This window comes from Pituophis catenifer, unplaced genomic scaffold (genome assembly GCF_029215685.1).
Source record: "Pituophis catenifer annectens isolate HBS135680 unplaced genomic scaffold, rPitCat1.0.hap2 SCAF_10, whole genome shotgun sequence".
Lineage (NCBI taxonomy): Eukaryota > Metazoa > Chordata > Lepidosauria > Squamata > Colubridae > Pituophis > Pituophis catenifer.
Window position 1 is genome coordinate 31,351,634 of NW_027256890.1, and position 24,621 is coordinate 31,376,254.

Below are 24,621 nucleotides of genomic sequence, written 5' to 3' on the forward strand. Positions count from 1 at the left end.
GCGGTAGTCCGGCGAGAGGAGCAAGAACCTCCTTCGTTGCCGGCCCGTTTCCCGCCGCCCAGCATTCCCCGCCGGCCTCCAGTGACGCCACACGCGCGCCGGAAGCGCCGCTCTCCTTCCGCCGGCCATCTTTGTCCAGGGCAGCCGAGCAGGAAGCCGGGCGGGAGCGCGGTTGCCCCGCTCTAAAGTGGCGGCGGCGGCGGCGGCGAGGAGGAGGAAGGAGAAGAGGGCGGTGGTGGCGGCGGCTGTCGAGGCCCCGCAGGGCGTGCTGAGCCGGAGCTCTGGCCGGCCCGGAAAGAGAGCGCGGCCTCCGGGAAGGTGAGTGGCCGTGGCCGCCAAGGCGGGGAGGGCGGGGGGGGGGAGGGGGCGGGGGGAGTCCCGAGGCCCTCAACACGGAGGGCGACGCGTGTCTCCGCTGTCACGTGGGGAGCCCCGCATGGCCGGTTGGAGCGGCGCTTCCTCCGCGGGAATCGCCCGCCTTGCGCCGCCCCTTTGCCGTGGGGGGAGGGGGAGGGGGAGGGGGGCCCCAAAGCCTCGGAGGGGCCCCGGACGGAGCCCCGAAGCGGCTGCGGCTCCTTCGGCCGCTGTCGGTCCGGTGCGGTGCCGAGCGGAGCGGAGCGGGCTCTCCCTGCCTGCTGTGGCTCCTCGGCCAAAGAAGCGCCTCCCTGGGCGAAGGCGGAGGGGTCCTTTCCTGCACGCCCCGCCGTCCACCGCGGACAGGCAGACCCCGTTTAAGCAAAGCGCCGGCGGAGGGACTGCCAACCGCAACGGAGCCCGGGATTTCTGGATTGCTGAAGGAAACGGCCGCTAAGTGAACGTTGCCCCATTTTACAACCTCTCTTGCCGCAGTTGTTAAGTGAATCCCGGTGGTCGTTCATAACACGAGCCTGGCTTCCCCGTTGACTTTGCCGGTCAGGAGAGCTCAAACGGGGACCACGTGACCCCGGGACACTGCGACCGTCATAAATACGAGTCAGCTGCCAAGCGCCTGAATTTTGATCACTTGTGACCATGAAGCGGCTGCAAGGGGCCCAGAGTCCCTCCTTTCAGTGCCATGGCAACTTTGAATGTCACTAAATGAACTGCTGTAAATCGAGTAGGTGATACCACTTGCAAATGCGCTCCCCCCTCCCACCATAATCCACAAAAGGGAATAGGAGTGTGCTAATATAATGGTTTAAAATCTGATACTTATATAAACCAAATAGATGGCGAAAAGATTTCTCCGCTAATGTCACAAGGATGGCTCAGTATGGTTGCTGGAGGGTGTGATGGGCAGCATATTAATCCAATTTAATAATAATAAGTGGAGGAGAGGAGAGTCAAACAGGCCAAAGAGAACCTCTAAGCAGTGTATGTGTTTAACATCTATATGAAGCCGCTGGGGGAGATCATCCGTGGTTTTGGGGTGGGGTATCATCAATATGCTGATGATACCCAACTTTTTATATCCACCCCGAACCAGCCCAGTGATGCCCTCGACGTGATGCCCAGATGCCTGGAGGCGGTGCGGCTCTGGATGGGAAGGAACAGGCTCCAACTCAACCCTGCCAAGACGGAGTGGCTGTGGGTACCAGCGTCTCGGTTGCAAGGGAATATTCCATCTTTGGTCATAGGGGGAGAGGTGTTGCCCCCTGTGGATAGGGCACGCAACTTAGGCGTCCTGCTGGATGCACGGTTGACTTTAGAAGACCATGCATCCAAGATGCCCCCCTGACCATGTGATCAGGGTGGCATTTGCCCAGATTCGTCTGGTGCGCCAGTTGCGCCCCTACCTGGACCGAGATGCCCTACGCACGGTCACCCATGCACTCGTCACCTCCCGGATCGACTATTGCAACGCTCTCTACATGGGGCTGCCCTTGAAAACCACTCGGAGGCTTCAGCTGGTGCAGAATGCGACCGCGTGGGTAGTGATGGGAGTGTCCCGATGCTCCCATGTCACACCCCTCCTGCGTGACCTGCATTGGTTACCGGTTGGCCACAGGGTGAGGTTCAAGGTGCTGGTGATTACCTATAAAGCCCTACATGGCTTAGGCCCGGGGTATTTGACGGATCACTTGCGGCCAGCAACAGCTCCCCATCGCCCGGTGCGCTCACATATAGAGGGCCTACTTGGGGTCCTGTCGGCCAAACTGTCGGCTGACGGCCCCTAGGGAGCGAGCCTTCTCTGTGGGCGCATCTACCCTCTGGAATCAGCTTCCCTTGGAGCTCTGGGTAGCCCCCGACCTTCGCTCCTTCCGCCGTGACCTTAAAACATGACTGTTTCGCCAAGCTGGCCTGGACTGAATGGGGTTTTAATGGGAATTTTAGCTTTATTGTTGAATTTTGATTGGACTTGTTATTGTTTATTGCTGTGAGCCGCCCTGAGTCCTTGTGGAGAAAGGGCGGCATATAAGTCCGATAATAAATAAATACATACATACTGTTTATTTGTTCGTTTATTTGTGGGTTCCTAAACTCCCGAACTTAGGTTGATGCTAAACCAAGGAGAGCCCAACCTTGGCAACTAAGACTTGTGAGCTGGGTGGGGAATTCTGGGAGTTGAAGTCTTAAAGTTGCCATAGTTGGACACCCTGGGCTAAGCATTATACAAAAGCAAAAAGTGCAATAATAATAATATACAGAGAGAGAAATGCAATGTATAGTTTTCAATAAGAAAGTGTAAATAAATAATGCAGCACTCAGATCCCAAAGAGGAAAACCTGACTTTTACAGCCTCAAGATGTGTGGGAACTCCCGTTGCCAGGGGAAACAAGCTGTTCCAGTGGGGAGGGCAGCCCCCCTCTATGAATGCTCACTTTGGGCCATTTCTCTTCCCTCTTTGTTTGTTTATTCAATTTCTATAGCTGCCATCTCGGTCATTTACTCTGGGCAGCTCTGGTTTGTCCTCTAAGACCTCTTAGTATGGTCAAGAACCATATTTTCAGTTCATCAGGCCTGAATTAGCCCATCAGAGTTGCCTTATCCTCCTCGTGGAGCTTGGTGGGGCCAGTCATCCCCATTGCCATGAGGAAATGATCATCCCCAGTGAGGTACTGATGGAAATGTCCCTGCAACACATCACATTTCATCTGACCCAGGGTATAAAACAGTGGATCAATTCCATGAAGATCCCTTCCCCCCCCCCCACTTAAGGGGCTTGTCCCTTTTGACTTTACAAATGCACCCAGCTGCCTGCAGAAGTATTGACTTCCAACTAAAGCACCACTTTCTTGCATGGTAGTCTGTCTCTATATATGTCTGTCTGTCTATCCATCTATCTATCCATGTATATCATCTTTATCTGTTATATCTATCTGTCTGTCTCTATCTAGCTATCTAGCTATCTAACTGTTCATCTATTTAATCTTTCAATCCAATCTAATCTTTAACCTATCAAATCTATCTAATCTTTCTATCGAATCTATCTAATCCATCCTAAATCTAAACTAAACTAATCTAATCTATCTGATAGGACCGCCTGGGGCACTTCCTTGCATGGTGTTTGTTTGTTTGTTTATTTCCTGTATCATTTTTACAAATAACTCTGGGCAGCAAGTGTACCCAACATACCTTCCTCCTCCTATCTCCTCCACAACAGAAATCCCATGAGGTGGGTTGGGCTGAGGAGGAGAGACTGGCCCAAAGTCTCCCAGCTGGATTTCATGGCTAAGGCGGGACTAGAATTCACCACCTCCCGCTTTCTAGCCAGGTGCCTCCACCACTAGACCAAACGGGCTCACACTAGAACCTGCCAGAACGTGTGGACAATTAATTGAGGGTCTCTTTTCCCCTTTCTTGAACCTTCATCTTTCTCTTCTGGTCCCTTTGAGGAGGGCTTTAGTTTGGTGGGTATCTTTTACCTTCTTGCCTTAGCCACTATATTCATTTTTTTTCCCTAAACACATTTTATTTTCTTTAGGAGAATGTTGTTGCAGAGCAGAGTATTTCATGCATGCAAAATTGCCGGCATCTCTTGGGTGGAAGAGCTGATAGCGACCCATAATGTCAGATTAATTATCAAGCCTTAGGTTGACTGCAGTGAGCTTGGGAGGTGGGGGCGGGGGGAGATCATGGACCAGAGGAGCCTTGCAGATGAAGAGGTTCACATCAGCCCCAACATTTCTCATGAAAGAAGCCTGAGGAGGTTCATGGAGAATTGACCCTTGACAGAGCTGGACTGGCTACCAGTTCAACCCCCTAAAAAGCTTGTATGGTGCCTGCTCTTTCGTGAGTTAAGACCCAAAAGGAGAAAGGAAAAGAAGCAGCCGAAGTTTCCTTCTCCCCCTCACAGAGCATCCCATTTGCCCTTCTGGTTGTTTTTAAGCCTTGGACGGAAATCTCTGGGTGGGAAGGACCTTGATCTGGTCAGTTGAGCAGGTGTCAGAAATACCCAGACATGGTATGAAATCCGCACAGCAAGATTTCTTTTGCAGATATCTGGAGATTTCCCTTAAAAGCCAAAATTACTCATCCTCCAGAATTTAAACATTACAAGTTATGCACAAGTGTTTCTTACGCCGTTCTCTGTTTGAGTAAGCGGTGTTGTGCAGAGCGTATAAAGAGCACTACTCGGCAACAATAGAGCCCAAAATTTCTGTGGCTACACAGTTGTTAAGTGAGTTCTCCCTCCCTTCCTTGCCACAGCTGTTATGTGAATCATTGCAATTATTAAATTAGCAATATGGTTAAGTGAATTTGGCTTCCCCATTGACTGAGGTCGCAAAAGAGGATCACGTGACCCCAGGACACCGCAACCGTCATAAATACGAACCAGTTGCCAAGCAGCTGAATTTTGATCATGTGACCATGGGGATGCTGCAACGGTCATAAGTGAAAAGATCATAAGCCACTTAAATGAACTGTTGTAAGTCTAGTGTATTTAGTAATGATATACCGGTAGCTAGGCAGGGTTTGACTATGAAGCAGGATGAGACTTTGAGGAACATGTTCCTGCTAACACTTGAAATACAATCTACACCCTTATTTTGCAGGAAGGCGATGCCTTGAAGGGAAGGATCTACAAGGTTGACAAGGACTCGGAAGCCAGCATGAGGAGGATCAATTGGATCCACAACAAATCCCCAGATCTTCTTCCACCACATGTTCACTGAAGGTACTGCTTCAGTTTAGGGAGTGCTTAATCTGAGATCGGTGGCTTCAGGGGTTCTGTTTATTCCTGCCTAACCATGGCTTGCCAAGCTCTCTTTGACTGATCAATAGTTTTTCACGTCTTTATCTTTAGCTGAGGGTCTAATGCATCTTCTGCCATGTGCCTGTAGCTGCTGCCTAGAGCGCAGGTTTTCTCAACCGTGGCAACTTTCAGATATGTGGATTTCAGCTCCCAGAATTCCCCAGCCAGTAAGCACATTTGTGGTCACATAATTTCCCACTTAGCAATTGCTTTTCTTAGCGGCAGAGTTGCCAGTCCTAAATACGGTGGTTAAGCAAGGACTACCTATCATTGAAATGGACGGTCCCATCGGATAGAGGGGAATATTTGCAGCTCAGGGTTGAGAAGTCCTTGGGGCTCTTGGGAGCGTGATGGTTTTGCACTGATGACGTCACATACTTTGGGTAATAAAATGTCTGCAAGAAAACAACCAAATTCAGGGAGCCCCAAGAGCCCCTCCCTTCTCTGAGAGCCTGGGAATCCACGATCTGGATTGTGGCATTTTAGCCACGGGGGCCTCTGCTTGAGCAGTCTGTGAGGCCAGGTGTCGGGTCCCAAGAACGACTCATGGAGTTACTTATGAGTAGTTTCCTTTATTGTTCCTCACCTGTAGATGGAATCTTGCAAAACTAAAGCAAGCATTTGTGTCACTCAAAATCACGGGGGTCAAATTTGCGGCCTCACATCGTTACATGACATATCGTGATGTTTTTCCCCTTTGCGGAGCTGGGGTGGGCGTGGCCTGTGCGTGATGCATCTGCCCCGGGGGCCACCAGTTTGATGCCCCTGCTAGATCAGGGGTCTGGGGAATTCTGGGAGTTGAAGTCCATAAGTCTTAAAGTTGCCACGTTTGGAGACCCCTGCCCTAAATATACTCTGGGAATCACTAGGGGGGAGCCATCTTAACTTTCTTCCTGCCTACCAGGCATTCTCAGCTCTGCTGCCTCTTTGTCCTCTGGGGTGCAGCCCCCTCCCCCCTCTAGGAACCCAGGCTACCTTCCACCATCCAGGCCTCGATCTGGGAGACCCCAGGTAAGTTGAGAAGCTCACCCCCCGCTTGCTCCTCTGCAGGGCGCCCCCCAGCCATGGAGAACAAGCGCAACATCCAGATCATCGAGTGGGAACACCTGGACAAAAAGAAGTTCTACGTCTTCGGGGTGTGCATGACGATGATAATCCGCATCAGCGTCTACCCTTTCACCCTCATACGGACACGGCTCCAGGTCCAGAGGGGGAAGAGCCTCTACAACGGGACCTTTGACGCCTTTGTCAAGATCCTGCGGGCCGAAGGGGCGGCCGGGCTGTACCGGGGCTTCCTGGTCAACACCTTCACTCTCATCTCCGGCCAGTGCTACGTGACCACCTACGAACTCACCCGCAAGTATGTCTCGCAGTACAGCAGCAGCAACACCATCAAGTCGCTGGTGGCCGGAGGCTCGGCCTCCCTGGTGGCCCAGAGCATCACGGTGCCCATCGACGTGGTCTCCCAGCACCTGATGATGCAGCGCCTGGGCGACAGCATGGGCCGCTTCCGCGCGCAGCCCCACCAGGGCAAACGGTTCCCTGTCTTCGGCCAAACCCGGAACATCATGGCCCAGATCTTCAAGGCCGACGGGCTGAGGGGCTTCTACAGGGGCTACGTGGCCTCCCTCCTTACGTACATTCCCAACAGCGCCGCCTGGTGGCCCTTCTACCACTTCTACGCAGGTAGGTGGGTTTTCTGCAGGCGTTTCTCAGTGCTAGAAGGGAGCAGGGTTTGTAGATTGGAGGAGGAAGAGGTGACTGTGGGTTGCTCTCTGAGCTTGGCTGTTTTCCTGCGGACATTTTATGATCCAAACTAGATAACATCATCAGTTCTAGAAGGAAGCAGGGTTTGCCAGGAGGAGGAAGAGGTGAGAGAGAGGCCTCCTGCCTTAGGCACGAAAGCCAGCGGGATTACTGAGATCAATCACTGTCCAGGGCAGAAAATCCAGGCAGTTCAAATGAGCATAAAGATTTATTGCAAGCTCAAGCTCTCTACAAGAATCTGAACTTTTAATGGTCACAGCAAACTGGCGGTAGATACAAGTTAACAGAACTCAAGGTGGGCCAGACTCTGATCTCTTGTGGGGCGAAGGGCACCGAGACTGATGACGTGTTTGACCCTTCCCTCTTTCTGGCTCAGCCTGCTCATCTCCTACAGTCACTCAGCCCTAAGGAGCAAGTGGCCTTGTTATAGGCTATCTGGGATCCCACTAGCTGAAAGGCAGAGCATGAGGATTGAACGAATAATATCACAGTAAAAACTTTGGACGGGGCGTGGATGCACCCCCTCCTACAAGCTTAAGGCCGCCCTTTCAAATGCCTCCAGCTTGCAATGGGCAAACTCATCCTTGAGAGGAGGACACCAATACAAGAAGAGCAGGAGGAGGCTGGGCCCAGAAGACCCTCCTTCCCCCACAAGCCCAGCCTGGCAGAGATTATGGGCTGGGGACGGGGCCCACCGCCTTCTCGGTGGTAGAGCCCATTCTAGGACTTTTCTTGCCACATAGTGAATCACTGTGGACTTCCTGTATAGTGGAGTATAGTGGGGGAAACTGTGGTGTGTGAACTTCATCTATTTAGTTAATTTATAAATGTAATGCAGGATTTTTTTAAATTACGAAGATTTCTTTTAGTGACAGGTAGTCCTTGACTTACAACCACAATTGAGCCCAGCATTTCTGCCACAAGATAAGACCGTCGTTAAGTGAATTTTGCCGCATTTTCCAATCTTTCTTGCCACAGTTGTTAAGCAACATGGTTGTTAACTGAATCTGGCTTCCCCTCTCACTGTGCTTGTCAGAAGGTCACAAAAGCGGGTTCAAGGGACCCCAGGACACTGCAGACGTCATAAATGAGAGTCAGTTGCCAAGTGCCTGAATTTTGATCAGGTGACCATGGAGAGGCTGTCATGTGTAAATATGAAAACTGACCGTAAGTCACTTTTTTCAGTTCCGTTGTAATTTTGAATGGTGACTAAATGAACTGTTGTAAGTCGAGGACCAGCTGTATTGGTTCATATCCCCCAAATGGAAGAAATTTCAGGAACTAGGAAGTTCTGGCATTTATTTTGGAGCCGCTAATGTCTTGCTGTCTGTGGAAACATCTCTGTGCAGTCCCATGAAGTCCCACCATATCTGGGAGGGAGGTCCAGATTGGGGGGAAACCCTCCTGGATTTTCCCAGGAGCCCAGAGCCTTTTAAGACTGGATCCCCAGCAGCTCCCTATCGGGATACTTCCAGTGTGCCCCCCCCCCAAAGCATGGCTCCCCAGCAGCTTTCCAGCCCCTGACCTGGTTTCCCTGCCTGTTTGCAGAACAGCTCTCCAGCCTGACCCCCAAGGACTGCCCCCACCTGCTCCTCCAAGCCATCTCTGGCCCCATGGCGGCTGCGACTGCTTCCACCCTCACTAACCCCATGGACGTCATCCGGGCCCGTGTGCAGGTAAGTGCCTCTTTTGCCTGAACCTGCTACCTGCGAGGAGAGCCAGCAGCTACTATGGCCCTGCAGGGAAGTCTGGAGACTGTCCTGCCCCACTGATTTTATTTTATTTTATTTTATTTTTATTTTATTACATTTCTATACCGCCCTTCTCCCGAAGGACTCAGGGCGGTGAACAGCCAAAAGATAAAACACAGAAATACAAAATTTAAAATAGATTAAAACAGATTAAACAATTTGGCTCAATTTTAAAATATCCCATAATTAAACAAATTAAAATTAGTGTTTAAAATTTAAGTTTAAAAATTTTAAAAAGGAGAAGATTTAGGCCAGGCCAGCTTGATGAAATAAAAATGTTTTAAGCGCGCGGCGGAAGGTGCGCAGATCCGGGATCCTCCGTATCTCCGGGGGGAGCTCGTTCCAGATAGTAGGTGCCCCCACAGAGAAGGCTCTCCCCCTGGGGGCCGCCAGTCGACATTGTTTGGCCAACGGCACCCGGAGGAGCCCCTCTCTATGGGAGCGTACTGGCCGGTGGGAGGCTATTGGTGGTAGCAGGCGGTCCCGTAGATAACCAGGTCCTAAGCCATGGAGCGCTTTAAAGGTGGTAACCAGAACCTTGAAGCGCACTCGGAAGACCACCGGGAGCCAGTGCAGCTCGCGCAGGAGAGGTGTTACATGGGAGCTCCACGTTGCTCCCATAACCACCCGCGCGGCCGCACTCTGCGCCAGTTGGAGCCACCGAGTGCACCTCAAGGGGAGCCCCATGTAGAGAGCGTTACAATAGTCCAGACGAGAGGTGACGAGGGCATGAGTGACTGTGTGTAGGGAGTCCCGGTCTAGAAAGGGACGTAACTGGCGAATCAGGCGAACCTGATGAAAAATCCTCCCGGTCACGGCTGTCAACTGCTCTTCTAGAGACAGCCGTGAATCCAGGAGGACGCCCAAGTTGCGAGCCCTTTCCGTGGGGGCCAGTGATTCACCCCCAATAGTCAGCGATGGCGCCAGCTGACTATATCGGGACGTCGGAAACCACAGCCACTCAGTCTTGGATGGGTTGAGCCTGAGCCTCTTTCTCCCCATCCAGATCCGTACGGCCTCCAGGCACCGGGACATCACTTCAAGGGCATCGTTGGGGTGGTCCGGGGTGGAGATGTACAGCTGGGTGTCGTCAGCGTACTGGTGGTACTTCACCCCGAAACCACGGATGATCTCGCCCAGCGGCTTTACATAAATGTTGAACAAAAGGGGCGAGAGGACCGATCCCTGCGGCACCCCACATATGAGGGGCCTCGGGGTCGATCTCTGCCCCCCTGTCAACACAGACTGCGACCGGTCGGAGAGAAAGGAGGAGAACCACCGTAATATGGTGCCTCCCACCCCCAACTCTTCCAACTGGTGCAGCATGATACCATGGTCGATGGTATCAAAAGCCGCTGAGAGATCTAATAGGACTAGGACAGAGGAGCAACCCCTGTCCCGGGCCCTCCAGAGATCATCAACCAACGCGACCAATGCCGTTTCCGTGCTGTACCCAGGCCTGAAGCCCGACTGGAACGGATCTAGATACGACGTTTCATCCAGGTACTGGGGAAGCTGTCGTGCAACCACACTCTCAACAACCTTCGCAACAAAGCGAAGGTTGGAGACTTGACGATAATTAGCCAATACTGCCGGGTCCAGGGAAGGCTTCTTGAGGAGGGGCCTCACCACTGCCTCCTTCAAGGCGGCGGGGAAGGCACCCTCACCCAATGAAGCATTTATAATCCCCTGGAGCCAGCCTCGCGTCACCTCCTGGGAAGCCAGCACTAACCAGGAGGGGCACGGGTCCAACAAACATGTGGTTGCATTCAGTCTACCCAGAATCCTGTCCACGTCATCTGGGGTCACAGGATCAAACTCGTCCCAGATAACCTTCTCAAGACCTGCCCCCGTCACCCTCGCTGGACCTACCCAGTCGGAGTCCAGACCTTCCCGAATCTGAGTGATTTTGTCATGCAGATATTGTACAAAGTCCTCGGCTCTTCCCTCCAAGGGGTCCTCCCGCGCTTCCTGGTGGAGCAGGGAGTGGGTCACCCTAAACAGGGCGGCCGGGCAATTATCTGATGACGCAATAAGAGCAGCACAATGAGTACATTTTGCTGCTTTTATCGCCACTAGGTAATTCTTAATATGAGATCTTACCAGTGTCCGGTCCGATTCAGAAAGACTAGCCCTCCAACCACTTGGGGGAGGTGATGCCTCTGAGTGGCTTCTGGACTCCGCAGGCAGGCCTTGCATGCCTCCCTCTCCCCCAGCCTCCTATGTCCCGCGGGCAAAGTGATGGTTTTGGTCTTGGGGTCAGAAGCCACTAAGACACTTGGCAGAGGGGGGAGGGGCTCCCTGTTAATCTCATACCTTTCTCCAACCTGTTGGACTACTTGGAGATGGTGGACTTCCAGAATTCTGAATCTTCAAGTGAAAAGCACCGGCCCAGAGATACAGGTGGTCCTCAGCTTACGATCACAATTGAGCCCCAAATTTCCATTGCTAAACGAGATGGTTGTTAAGTGAGTTTGGCTCCATTTTACCACCTTTCTTGCCACAGTTGTTACGTGAGCCACACGGTGGTTAACCTGGCTTCTCCATTGACTGTCAGGAGGCGGCCAAGGGGGATCTGATGACTCAGGGACACTGCGATGGTCATAAATAGGGGCCGGTTGCCTGGCGCCCAAATTTTGATCACGTGACCACGGGGAATGCCACAACGGTCATATCTGTGAAAAACAGTCCTGGGTCACTTTTTTCCGTTGTAAGTCAAAGACTGTCTCTACCGGGATTTCTGAACCTCAAAAGGGGGGCCTGTCCTTTCTCCCTGCAGGTGGGGGGCAAGAGCTCCATCATTTTGACCTTCAAGCAGCTGATGGCTGAGGAGGGTCCCTGGGGGCTCACCAAGGGCCTTTCCGCTCGCATCATCTCGGCCACGCCCTCCACCATCGTTATCGTGGTGGGCTACGAGACCCTGAAGAAGCTCAGCCTGCGTCCGGAGCTGGTGGACTCCCGGCACTGGTAGGGTGCCAGGACGAAGAGAGACCTTGGTTTCTGAAAGCCCTTGGACGGTTGAGAAAAATCACCGAAAAGCAGGACACGACTGGACGCTCCCTGCCACCCATTCTGCTCCAACACCCACCGTCCATCAGGGTTAGCCTGGTCCAGCCAGGAGATTTCCGCATGTCCTGGAAAAAGTGTAAGACTTCCGGGCGAGTAAACCTGGCCTGTCTGCTTAGTGCCCCTTTCTAATTTTTTTTAAAAAAGATGTCGGTTGAAGCAAAGCCGTTTTTTCTTCCCCAGGGGGATTTGGATTTTTTTGTATTTTGCCAGAATTTCTGCATTATTGGAAGAGTCACTTGTCCTCACTTTCCCTGCTGCTTGGAAAGGACCCGTCGGGCACAGCCACACGATACACACACACCGCGTTGGAAAGCAGTAATGCGGCTTTCCAGAAAATCCTCCTTCTCCTGATGCTTCTGAAAAGGGTTTTTTTTTTTTTTAAACTGAACATTTGGGGAGGAGGGGATGCACCAAATACCCAGAATTATTTTTCTAGCCTTTCTTCCAGAACTTGATGTGATCTGTACATAGAGATTTCTTCTTATTTTGTATAAACTTGGAAGCTGTCTTTCTGATCTTCCGTCTCCGAAGAGTAGGATTTTTGTTTATATGTTTCCAATTGTGTCAACGGTGATTGAAGGGAAGCTCCCTTCTTGTCTGTACAGTCGTGGTGCCCAACTGCATTTGTGTGTGTGTGTGTGAGAGAGAGAGACCTTCCAGGCAGGGGGATTAAAACCCACCCAGGGAGGGATGTGCACTTTATTCTCCAGGGTTTCACCCATGTGAGCGTAGACAAAATAATAATCATCATCAGATCCCTCTTGTATTAGTCTCCTCCTTACCCTGTGCACACAGAGAAATGCGATGGTTGTTTATTTAGGGGGCTTCATTTGAAAGGCAAGGCTGAAAAAAATCGAGGATAATGCTGTTTTTGATCTTCGTATAAGTGGGACTGTCTGAATCACTGGATGAATATTTCATTAGCGTGTAGGACGGGGTAGGGAAGGAAGGATGGGATGGGTTTTTCTTGGGAAGAGGAGTCCTTTGAAGCCTAATTCTGATGCAAGAGCTGGTTCTCCCTTGGACTAAGCCAACTGGGCTCCTAAATCCAGCCTAAAACCGTGTAGCCGATGGCAAAGGAGGCCCCAGCAGGCAGCCTTTTCCCAGGCCCAGCAGCATTGATTGACTCCGTCCTGCCACCTGGCCACCATTTTTCTACTGTGACTCTGGTGCTGATTTGGGGCATTCTTTCCTGAGCTGCTGCTCTTCGCCCCAAATGCGGGTACAAAAACCTTAGAAGGCAGGGAGAGGCTGCAGTTGCTAGGCTGTAAGTAAACTCCTGTGCTTTAAAATTAAGTATTGGGGGGAGGGGGGATAGGAGGGATTAGAAGTAATGCCAGTGTGAGGTGTTTTTCTCTGCACTTTGGAGAAGCTTCCTTCAAGCAAGCAGCTTTTAACGTCAAACAGGGTTTATTTCTGCCCTAATCATGGGCTGCATAGGGACCTCTAAACCCTTAAATGCGGGGAACTTTAAGCTGCCTGGGCAACGCTGGGAGTTGAAGTCTGCATATTTTAAAGTGGCCCCAGTTGAACGGTCCTTCTAGGTCAGGGGTCTGCAGACTTGGCAATTTAAGACTTGCAGACTTCAACTCCCAGAATTCTTCAGCCAACTGTTCTAGGTAGGACCCCTGTCCGAGGAAGACAAAATGTATGTTGTGGAGCACATGGTCAGCATGCCAAAGCTACCTGCCGGCCACTCCACCAGACTTTCTTATGGAAATGACCCCCTCCTCAAATTCAAGCAAGTGTCTTGGGCTCTCTTTCACCTTAAAGCAGTGTTTCTCAACCTCCGTAACCTTAAGACGGGTGGGCTTCAACCCCCAGCTGGCTGAGGAATTCTGGCAGTCAAAGTTGCTGAGGTTGAGAAATACTGGGAAAGGATGATGGGAGGTGAGTCCTTGAGCGAGAGAGAGACTGTTGGTAATTTCAGTAGGGCTAGAAATTTGGCGGTGGGTGGGGAAAATGTTCCCTGAAGTACACCTCTCATGGGCCCTAAATCAGCCCTCAGTGGAAGCAAACCTGGGCCTGCACAATTTTTAGTCCTTCCTAGCTTTGCCCAGCTTAGTTTCTTTTGGGTGTCCTAAGATTTCTCGGTGTTCATTTATTTTCTTCAGATGTGCCACATCTGTGGCTTGAATGTGTGCTTCAAGCTCAGCCTCGACGAAGGTATCCGGGGTTGCTGATGGCCTTTGGTGGAAGTGGATTGTTGGGGTCCCGGGTGGCCAGAGGAGACCTGCTCCCTCTCCACAAAGGACCTCACAACTCTACCACAAGTGCAGTTGTGCCATTGCCAAGAAAAATAGGGTAAATTTGGTTGACTGTAAAGTGAATCCACTCCCCCCCCCCAAACGCCCCCCCTCCCTCCTTTGAGCTTTTGAAAAAGAATATGTAAATCTGTTCTAGGCTGGGCTTTTTCCCGTTTTGCTGTAAATACCAGATTGTGAAGATGGGCTAGCCCTAGTGTTGACGTACAAGGCTCTCTGCAAAACGAAATGGCTTGTGAGAACTGGATCAGGGGCTGGAGGAGATGGGTTACTTGCTGCCCCCCTCCTCTTGCAGCCAAATCGTGAAAAATGCTTGTCACCTCAGCAAGAGAAATGGTGGAACACCACCTGTCCTGCCTCCTGGTGAGATTGTCTCTAATGGATGTGCTTTTCCTGGTGAGCTTACTGGACATTTAGCGCTATTCCAAGCATCACTACTGAACTGAGATTTCATTCCATTCTTTAGCCAGACCAGTAATTTCTCAGGCATGGCAAGTTTCAGCTGGGTGGACTTCAGCTCCCAGACAGAGAGACTGGGTGGGGATTCTGGGAATTGAAGTCCGCCCAGCTTAAGCAAGCTTGAGAAACCCTGTTTTGGACATCTTTCTTTTATGTAATGGTACTCTGAATTAATATGTTTCTGATTCAAATTATCGAGATTCTGTAGGGAGCACTGCTGTGAACTTCTCAGGAAGCTGCTTTCCAAACTTGGCAACTTTAAAACTTGCGGAGTTAAACTCCCAGAATTCCCCATCTGATTACGCAGGCTGGGGAATTCTGGGAGTTGAAGTCCACAAGTCTTAAAGTTGCCAAGTTTGGAGACTCCTGACCTAAACAATGCCACATAGACTTTTTATGTGAGTGGGGAAGGGGTTGGATGGGTGGGGGTGGGATAAGGCTGAGCGGAAACCACATAAGGCAACCTAAAATAAGGGTTATTTTATTTTCCAGCTGACACTTAATTCCGAGGGTCTCTAATATTGGTGCCTGCCTTTTCAATATGAAGTTTGAATGTATTTGGTACAGTACATTAAAGCTGGTTTCAATTTTGCACTGTAAAAAGTCTTTAAAAGTATAATTAAAGTTTTTTATTATTTATTTGGTGGAGGGATTTTATTTGTGTGGTTAAGGCGAAGAGCAGGCATTGTCCTAGGATGCCCCAGGATTTTCCACCCAGAGACCACCGGAGACGGTGAGATTCACAGACGCCATTCACAAAATGGTATCAGGAGTGAGGGGAACCATCATTCAGGAGAACGAATGGACACAGATTTTAAGAAAAGAAAAAGGCATTGTTTTACTATTTGTAACATATCTGGAAAGAAACCAGAGCAGATGATTCCGCAGCTACAGATACAAATAATTTAAAAGTAGGCTTTGTTGCACACACAGCCTTTATCCTTTTGTCTAAATGTCCTTTTTTTGTCCTTTTGGTTATCAAAAAGGAAATGTGTGGGGTTTTATTATCTGATGGATTTTTAGCTTTTTGTAAGCCGCCTGGAGTTACCTATGTGTGAGTTGGGCAGCTATATAAATTTAATGAATAAAATAAAATGCTCAGGTGTGACACATGGATGAGTCTCAACCCGTGTATACTTGAAGAGAATTCCTGAATAGAATTTAGCAGTTTATCATATTGTGTGGCCTGCTTCTCGCTCACTATCACTATTTGCAAAACACAATGATCCCTCTTGCACATTCTGTGGTGGCCATATTAGCAATTTCTCTTCCCGTTGATGAAGTTCACGTTGATTCCAAGGTTTTAATCCTAAATAATACAGATGCACTGTTTCAAATGATTGACCATTAAATCCATTCATTTTCTGGGCCAAATAGTATAGAAGGGGAAGCACCTTCGAAATGATTGTTGAGTTCTCGGCAGCCAGCCCAAATCCAGCCTGGCCACCTCCATATCTTGTATTACCGTATCCATCATCCCCAATCATAAGCAGTGGTTGTACTGCTGGGAGTGATTAAGCTAACCTTTATTGTCGTTTTTTATTGTGAGCACACTGGTACACATTAAAAATGAAATTCTGTTGCCTGCTCTGAAAAAAAGTATATATAACACTGTCCATTTTGAATATATAGCGGAAAGAAGAAATTAGAGTTCACGAGATTGATATTAAACTGTGACTGAGTCTAGATGTTTTGCTTCGGAGATCACAAAGCCTCCTCCCAGAAGATAACAAGGAGAACAGGTCATAAAGAGGATGAGTAGCATCCTGGACAATACCGTGGACAAGTATCGCTTATATGCCATGTCCTGGATAGAAGAAAGTGAACTCCCAGTGATCTTTTTTGCCATCCTCGCTACTCTGCACAGCCTTCTTGCCCAAAGAAGTAATGCTTCCGATCCAGACAGTATATGTGGGTATATGCATACTTCTGTATTTATTTATTTTGTCAAGTTTATGTGGTGTATATTGGAGGTAGTGACCCTTTGAGAGCTGTATGCAATGAAATTTCATTTTAATGTATGGCGATTTGCGTACATCCAAAGTGACAAAGTTATTCTAAGTTCTAAGTAATGCTCTTTAGAAAGTGGTAAAGGCAGGGGAAGGCAGATACACTTTTCTCATATAGAATAGAATAAAAGAGTTGGAAGGGACCTTGGAGGTCTTCTAGTCCAACCTTGTTTAGGCAGGAAACCCTACCCCACTTCAGACAAATGTTATCCAATCTCTTCTTAAAAACTTCCAGTGTTGGAGTGTTTACAACTTCTGGAGCCAAGTTATTCCCCTGGTTAATTGTTCTATGTGACGCAGAAAATGCAAGTGCTACTGTGCCCACTTCATCGCTGTCTCACTGTTGAGTTATCCAGAACATCTGGAGAACAAAATGTTCTCACAGCACCAGCAACAACTATTTCCACACGAGGCAGTTCTGATCATGTTGTTATAGCTGATGAGGAAAACTTGATTTTGCAAAGCATGTTTTAGAGTAATCTCTATTCCAGATCAGATATTCTCCAAATACGGTAGTACCGGGACCCCCAATACAAAAAATGATGTTTTGAGTTGAACTGAATATTTTATTTGGCCAAGTGGGATGAGACACACAAGGAATTTGTCCCTGGTACAGAAGCACTGGATAAAATGCAAAGCAAGAAAAAGAATAATATCTATAAAAAGGGGAAGTAAAGAAGATATTACAGTGATAATACTACTGCAACCCTCTTGTTAATAAAGGAAATGAGAAAACCTAAGAGCGGCGGTGCACTGCATTAACTCCCAGCTGGCCAACATTGGGCATGGCATGTTGGCTTGCAAGGTATTCTAGTTTGCATCCCAATCATGGCCGCTTGAAGACGGTGGACTGCAACTCCCACAATTCCTCAGCGGTCAAACGCGGCGCCCTGTCTACTTTTCGTGAGGGGCGGGGCCTTCCCGAGCCACGTGATCGCCGCACGCGGGCGAGCCGGGCGGCGGACACCAATCAAGGTCCGCGTGACCGCGACTGGGCGGGGCCTCGCCAGGTTTGGATCCGTTGCTTTTGGCGGGAAGAAGATGGCGGCGGCGGCGCCGCCAAAGGAGGAGGAAGAGAAAGGAAGTCGCGCTCCTGCCGCGGCCCCTCAGGGTAAAATCGGCCGCGAGGAGATCCTGGACTACGTGGTCAATCAGTTCCTGCAGGCGCTGGACGCCGGCGGGTGAGAGGGGCGAGCCGGGCGGAGATGATGGGCTTGGACCGGCGGTGGCAAAGCTGGCTCAGGAATTCTGGGAGTTGCAGTCCACAGGTCCTCAAGTTGCCACAGTTACCCTCCCCTGCTCTAAAGGAGTGACGTAGCTGTGTGGGATTATTTCTCCCCCCCCCCCGCTTGAAGCCGCGTGGACTTCAACTCCCAGAATTCCCCATTCAGCTCAGTCTAGCCAGGGGTCCCTATCGCCCCCCAAGCGCCAGAGGGAGCGTCCAAGGGGTGGGGGTGGGGGTCAGTAAATGAGGGAGGGTTGATGGGCATCACCTTTTGGGGTCTGGTCCTCGTCCTGAGAGAGATGGTCAGGGGGCCCAGGGGTGGGTGGTCAGCAGCCAGCAAAAGCCGCCCGCAGATGGTGGAGTTGAGTTAATATTACTGCAGTTTGAGTTTATTAATGAATTATTATTAGCCTGTGAGTCTGTAGAGATTCTCGGTCATCATCCAGGTCCTGGTTGTCCCAAAGGTGCTTTTTCAGGAGGCAACTGGACTTGCTTGTTTTTTCTTGGAGGAGAAGCGGAACGTTTTCAAAGAAAAAACTAGAAAGTCCAGTTGCCTCCTGAAAAAGCACCTTTGGGACAACCAGGACCTGGATGATGACCGAGAATCTCTACAGACTTTTAGCTATACAATTTGGGATGGGGTGGGAGTAGGAATGGATTTCCAGAGGAAAAATTACAGACTACAGGAAACAGGAGCACCATTCAGGTGACCCTGAGGACACAGACAAACCTCCCAGGGGCCTCAACAACTCTCTAAAAGGATGCAAATGACCAGCTGTCTGCAAGGAGTGTAAATCATTCCATTCCCCTCCATCCTAGTCAGAGCTGAAGAAACTTCTTGGATGAGAAGCGAAACGTCTTCAAAGAAAAACAATGTCCAGTTGCCTCCTGAAAAAGCACCTTTGGGATATTAGATTGAGTTTTGTTATTCTTAGGGATTGGTTGTACAGTCGGCCAGATGTTTAGAACAGATTTGGCCTGGATTTGACCAGTGAGCTGAAGAATTTGCCGATCTTTGGCTCATCTGCTCCAGATATCAGATGGTTATCAGCAGCTCACAAAAAAACTACACCTTTGACTCATTTGGAAAAGGTGCCACCAGAGTAGATATTGGTGAGCCCCAAACAAGTTTTGTTCTTCAGGAGGTTTTCAACTATGAATTGGCTCTGCATATGAGAAAGGTAGAGGGGATGTTGGCCACCAACTTCATCCAGCAAATGAAGGAGTCCTTCTGAAAAAGAATATTTTGTATTTGTTTTATAACCTGATTGACAGCTTCCCTTTTTTGTCCCTAGATGTCGCCTTTTCTCCAAGTGCTACAGCTGCCTCTACAAAGCTCATCCTGAATTCACAAAATGTATTTATAATCAGTTCATATCCCATCTGCAAAATTCTGTACGGGTAAGTCCCAGAACATGGACAGTTTCCTTTTTTCTTTTTTTCAGGGCACCCAGCAGTTGTTAGTTAGAAGCAAAGATTCTCAATTTGCAAAAAATGATTAGGGGACTGAAGACTAAAACATATGAAGAATGGTTGGAGGAATTGGGTATACCTAGTTTAATGAAAAGAAGGACCAGGGGTGAATAATAGTGTTCCAATATTTGAGGGGCTTCTTCAAAGAAGGGTTGGTGGGTGTCAACCTATTCTCCAAAGCAAGAAGCAATGAGTGAAGGCTTATCAAAGAGAGAATCAGCCTAGTATTAAGGAGAAATTTCTGACAGTGAGAACTATTAACGAGTGGAATGACTTGCCTCCAGAGGTTGTGGGTGCTGTAATACTGGAGGTCTTCAAGAAGAGATTGGACAGCCACTTGTCTGAAATGGTATATAGTGTTTTCTGCCTGAGCAGGGGGTTCGGGTAGGTTCCTTCCAACTCTGGTATTCTGTTATTTTGTTAAAAACTACTGTTCTACTGTGAACTGCATTATTTTGGTGATTATACTCCCTGTTCCCAAAGCAATTGGCAATAAACAGCATCATAAAAATGGGAAGAAGTAATCTAATTGAACCGCTGCAAAATAAGAGATTTATCTAAAACATTTCAAACCTCCAGTGAAGAGGAACATGTCCCTTCATGAGGCAATCTGTTCCGCTGGTTGACAGCTCTTCCTATCCAGATGTTCCTCTTAATATCTAACCTGAATCTTTGCCAACAATTTCAACCTATCATTTCTGCCGTTGCCCTCCAGGACAACCAAGGAGAGGTCAGTTCCTTCCTCCATTACAGACAAATGTGTTTTAGAAAGGAAGATTCTGAATTTTTTGCTTATATTTTGGGAAATGTTTTATTAAAATGTTTTGTTTTGGTTTTTTTTTACAAACAGGCTAGTTTGGAAAGCTATTTTAGTTACCCAGTTAAATCATGACATTCTTAGGTACAGGGTTTACCAGGACTAATTTAGGGTTTCCACCTTTGCCAGCAGTAAAATGTAGTTCGGCCCTACTAAGTGAGAAATTTAATTTGATGAATACTTAAATGTAGAATAACTCTACTCTTAAAATTGAGGGTAAAACTTTTGTCTGGAAAGAATGGGTGCAAAAGGATGTAATTACACTTGCTCCATTGTTACTTAATTATAACTTTAAAAGTTCTCAGCAAGTACAGCCCTTTAAACCATCAATCCAGTTAAAATGTGTTTTGAAAATTTAATATGGGGCCAATGTTTTAGCACCTTCTAAAGTATCTGATTATTAATGCAAGACACTTCAATTTTAGAATCTAAACCTATTTGCACATTTTGTGAAAAGTTGAAGTGTTCAAAACATCAAAAACAAATATACAAGAATTTTGGAATCAAGAACTGGAATTTCCAGTCCTTCCAAACCAACAGACTCAAATCTTGAAGAATATTAAGTTTAGATCCTGTGATTTAAAGTTGAAATTAATCTTCCAAAAGATTGTTTTTCATATTTATAGGATACCATCTAGAAAATTTTTGGAAAGGATGGGTTGATAATTATTTGTGTTGGCATTGGAAGAAAATTGAGGGAACTTCAATTTATATTGTCAATGTTCCTTTTGGAGCAATGCTATATCATATGCTAACAGACGTATCGGGAAAACTTTGGTTTTGAAACACATGTGTATTGTATTAAATTATATATCAGCTACTTGGAACTTACCATGTTCAGAATAAATATATTTTTATACCCTAGGAATACCACAAATTATTTGAGAAAATTGCATATTCTGTCAATTGGAAAAATCAACATTCTCTTTCCCTTTGGAAAAAAATATTGGACAGTTTGGGGTATATTGAAAGCTTATTTTTCTGAGGTGAAGGAGCTGGAAGCTGCTTCTGCTTTGCTGTGCCTGCCCTTCTCTGTGAGAAATAGTAGGCCTTCCCTTTAGTAGCATTTCCTAAATGGCTCAGAACTGAGTTACTCAGAAAAGCATTTGAGTTTTGATCCCTTTTATTCATGTATTTATTGGTTTTATTTTTTATACTTTTGTGGCGCTTATTATATTTTGTTCTGTGTGCTTTGTTTCTAATTACTAATATTTTTTGTATGCTTTTTTGTGTACTGGATGGCCTTATGAGCCCCCAGGAGTTGTTTGATTGCAGTGGATAAATGCTTTCATTTGAAGCAGGCTGTTTTTCCGGGGAAAACGGTCTGTGTGCTTGCAGTTCCAACCCAGCAGCTTTCTTCACGTGGCCCATTTCACTGATTTGATCCATGCCTCACAAAGCGTTTACACCACTCCCATTGGCTGCATTATATAACTATACTCTGATTTTAAATTTTATTTATTTACTCGTATGCTGCCTTTATTATGTTTACAAACAATTCCTTCCTCCTCTGTTTCTCCCCACAACCTTCTGTTGGGCTGAAGGAGAGGGACTGGCCCAAAGTCCCCCAGCTGGCTTTCACGCCTAAGGCAGAACTAGAACTCCGTCTCCCACTTTCTATCCTGGTGCCGTTCTCTGGCTGTTGACATTTTGCAAGCCAACCCAGGCGGTCCTTCTTCCACACATCACTAGACTGTCTCTGTCTCCGCAGGAAGAGATCCAGGCCCTCAAGGAGGAAGGGAACCTGCCGTTGCTCCTGGAGTCCCTGGATAAACTCGAGAAAGAAGCGAAGGACAAGGAAGGCCCTGCCTGGTGAGGCTTCTTTGCGTGCAGCTGCATTCTCGGGATTCAGCCCAATGACTCTGCGGCCTGCTGTTTCTCTTCACGACCCCTTCTTGCTGCCCTCTGTTTCTGAGCTTTGGAGCAGTTGGTATTATGCCTCTGAAGGCAGCAATGTTGTGTGTTAACGGCAGAGGTGTGGCCCTACTGCAAAACGCTGGGTGGGAGCTTTTATGGTGTCCTCCTGCCAGGAGAGCTGATGCCTCCAGGTCGCTCCTGATGTGCGCCTTCTCTCTGAATCCAGGCGCCCGAGTGGCATCCCCGAGGAAGATGTCCGTCGGGTGGTCCTGCCCTACCTTCTGAAGCAGCGCAAATTCCTCCAAAAATTCCTGAAGGAAAAGCAGGAGAGCAACTCACAGCTGGCTGCCGCTGTAGTGGCCGGTCGGCAGAGGATTGCAGAGCTGCAGGAGCAGATCTGCCGGCAGAAGGAAGAGTGGCAGGTGGGTGCCGCCTTGACGAGCAGTTGGGACCAGGAAATTCACAGGGATCTCAACATCTTTTTTATAGTGTGGTGACCAAAACTGAATGCAGTACTCTAGGTGTGGTCTTACTAGGGCTTTTAGTACCTCCCTTGATCTTAATTGTATCCCTCTGTTAATGCAATTTAGGATTGCGTTGGCTTTTTTGGCTGCATCTGCACACTGCTGGCTCCTATTTAGCTGGTTGTCCACTAAGACTCCAAGATCCCTCTCACAGTCACTGCTCTTAAGCCTGGTTTCACCTAGTCTATATGTGCACTTCTGGTTTTTCTTGCCTAAATATAGGACTTTACTTTTCTCTACATTGAATTTCGTTTTATTAGATAGGGCCCAGGGTTCAAGTCTGTCATGATCCATCTGGGTCTTGAGCCTATCTTCTTGGCTGTTGGCTCTTCCTGCCAGTTTAGTATCATCCGCAAATTTGGTAAGTTCCCCATCCATTCTCTCATCTAAGTCATTTATGAAGATATTGAAGAGTCCTGGGCCTAAGACGGAACCTTGTGGTACCCCACTGCTTACTTCCCTCCATGTAGACGTAGTACCATTAATGACTACTTGTTGAGTACGGTTTGTCAGCCAGTTACAAATCCATCTGATGGTGAAGCTACCAAGAAGTAGGTTGTGGTCTACTTTGTTGAATACCTTGCTGGAGTCTAAGTCTATTAGGTCCACAGTGTTTCTGAGGTATATATGAGGGAGACTGTTTCTTCTTACTTAAAGGCTGTTCTGAAAACGGACTTACCTCTTTGTCTTGCCTTGTAGGGAATTGCTATCGAAGGGCGGAAGATGATGGAGACCTTTGATGATCTCTCCTGAGAAGACCTGGCTGCTTTTTGGAGGCGAGAATGTGAGGGAGACCTCAGAGTGAACCTGTGGATTTTCTGTCAGATTTCCAGAGCAGCCAATCTGCGGAAGAGGCTGCTCCCTCTTGGCTTGACTATGGGGTGGGAGGCTGAGGGTGGGGTGCATGTGACTATGTACTTATTTTTATTAAAATATTACAGCTCATGCTTTGTATTTCTTTCACTCAGAATATTAATTCTGCAAGCTCTCTTGTTTGACATCCATGGACTAGTACAAATACAGCCGTAGAACAGCCAAAGAATGCAGTCAGATAACGAGTGATTGTTCTGGGTATACATTTGGAGACTGCATCTAGATTCATGCTTGCTGGGGAATTCTGGGAGTTGCAGTCCGGACCTCTTAAAGTTGTCAGTTGTTGAAAAAATACTGGACAAGATGGTCTCCAAGCTCCCTTTCATTCTTCAGCATCTTTTCTGATATCTGAAGAGCTTCCTCTCGCCCATCTTTCTCTCAAGGTTCAACCAGCTTTTTCAACACCTTGATGAGCTTTTATTTTTAGACTCCTGGTCATCTTTCTCGCTTTTTTCAAACTCTTCCCATGTCTCTGAAAACGGAGGCCTGACTTTCACTGACACTTTTTTGGCCTGGGAAGCATGGAAGAGATTTTGCTAGGAGAAGACTTTAGAATTCTTTAGAAGAGAAGAGAATAGAGAATAGAATGTAAAAAAATTAGAGTAGAGTAGAATAGAATAGAATAGAATAGAATAGAATAGAATAGAATAGAATAGAATAGAATAGAATAGAATAGAATAGAGTTGGAAGGGACCTTGGAGGTCTTCTAGTCCAGCCCCCTGCTCAAGCAGGAGAACCTGTACTATGTCAGATAAGTGGCTGTCTAGTTTCTTCTTAAAAAAAGATGCTTGTCTCTTCTGCAGAGTTCTTCATGAAGCTCTTCGGGGTTATTTATTTTATTATCTATCAAATGTATGTGCTGTCTGGCTCACATCGGGTGACACCGAGTGGCTTGTTATAATCATGGGAGAGGAACCCCCCCAACCCCCCAGACCCAGAGACAAAGCTCCCAAGACCTTCTGGATCTGGATCTGAAATACGTCCCCCATTTTGCTTTGATGCGCAGAGCTGTTGGAGCCAGGAAGGGACCCCAACAACGTCCCTCACGGAAACTGGCGCTCTGCTGCCCTCCAAACATCTGCTTTTGATAAGAAGCCGGTTTGGGAGGGAGGCTGACCCAGCTCAGGACTCCGTAAACAAAGCCTTGGGGTCATGATGAATGTAACAGGAGATGCCAAGGCAGAATCAGTGGTTGGCCCACGCTGGGCTTCCTGGGGCCAGTGGGAGATGCCCAAAAAGCCTTTGCTGCCTCCGTCTTTCTGGCTGGGCTTCTACCGGTCGGCGAGCTGTTGAGGTCTTGCTGAGAAAGCGAGTTGGTGCTGCTTCTCCTGAAGGAAGACCTTCTACAGCAGATGGA

At 48.2% G+C, this 24,621-nt stretch overlaps 2 protein-coding genes across 2 annotated transcripts; both read left to right on the forward strand.

Moving 5' to 3' along the window:
* Positions 1-209: 209 nt before the first annotated feature.
* On the forward strand, positions 210-15,125 carry SLC25A44 (solute carrier family 25 member 44). The gene is made up of 5 exons (XM_070950982.1): positions 210-318; positions 4,977-5,098; positions 6,227-6,862; positions 8,492-8,619; positions 11,474-15,125. The coding sequence occupies exons 2-5, from the start codon at positions 5,086-5,088 to the stop codon at positions 11,663-11,665; spliced, it is 969 nt and encodes a 322-aa protein (XP_070807083.1). The 5' UTR covers positions 210-318; positions 4,977-5,085; the 3' UTR covers positions 11,666-15,125.
* Positions 15,126-17,532: 2,407 nt separating this feature from the next.
* On the forward strand, positions 17,533-23,270 carry PMF1 (polyamine modulated factor 1). The gene is made up of 5 exons (XM_070950981.1): positions 17,533-17,676; positions 19,016-19,121; positions 21,722-21,822; positions 22,094-22,289; positions 23,091-23,270. The coding sequence occupies exons 1-5, from the start codon at positions 17,537-17,539 to the stop codon at positions 23,142-23,144; spliced, it is 597 nt and encodes a 198-aa protein (XP_070807082.1). The 5' UTR covers positions 17,533-17,536; the 3' UTR covers positions 23,145-23,270.
* Positions 23,271-24,621: the final 1,351 nt, after the last annotated feature.

Bases quoted from the DNA above. Each gene is read 5' to 3' on its own strand.
- SLC25A44 (XM_070950982.1), top strand. The intron at 6,863-8,491 runs GTAGGTGGGTTT...GCCTGTTTGCAG, and splicing joins CTTCTACCACTTCTACGCAG to AACAGCTCTCCAGCCTGACC. The intron at 8,620-11,473 runs GTAAGTGCCTCT...TTCTCCCTGCAG, and splicing joins TCATCCGGGCCCGTGTGCAG to GTGGGGGGCAAGAGCTCCAT.
- PMF1 (XM_070950981.1), top strand. From the start codon at position 17,537: ATGGCGGCGGCGGCGCCGCCAAAGGAGGAGGAAGAGAAAGGAAGTCGC. The intron at 17,677-19,015 runs GTGAGAGGGGCG...TTTTGTCCCTAG, and splicing joins CAGGCGCTGGACGCCGGCGG to ATGTCGCCTTTTCTCCAAGT. The intron at 21,823-22,093 runs GTGAGGCTTCTT...CTCTGAATCCAG, and splicing joins GACAAGGAAGGCCCTGCCTG to GCGCCCGAGTGGCATCCCCG.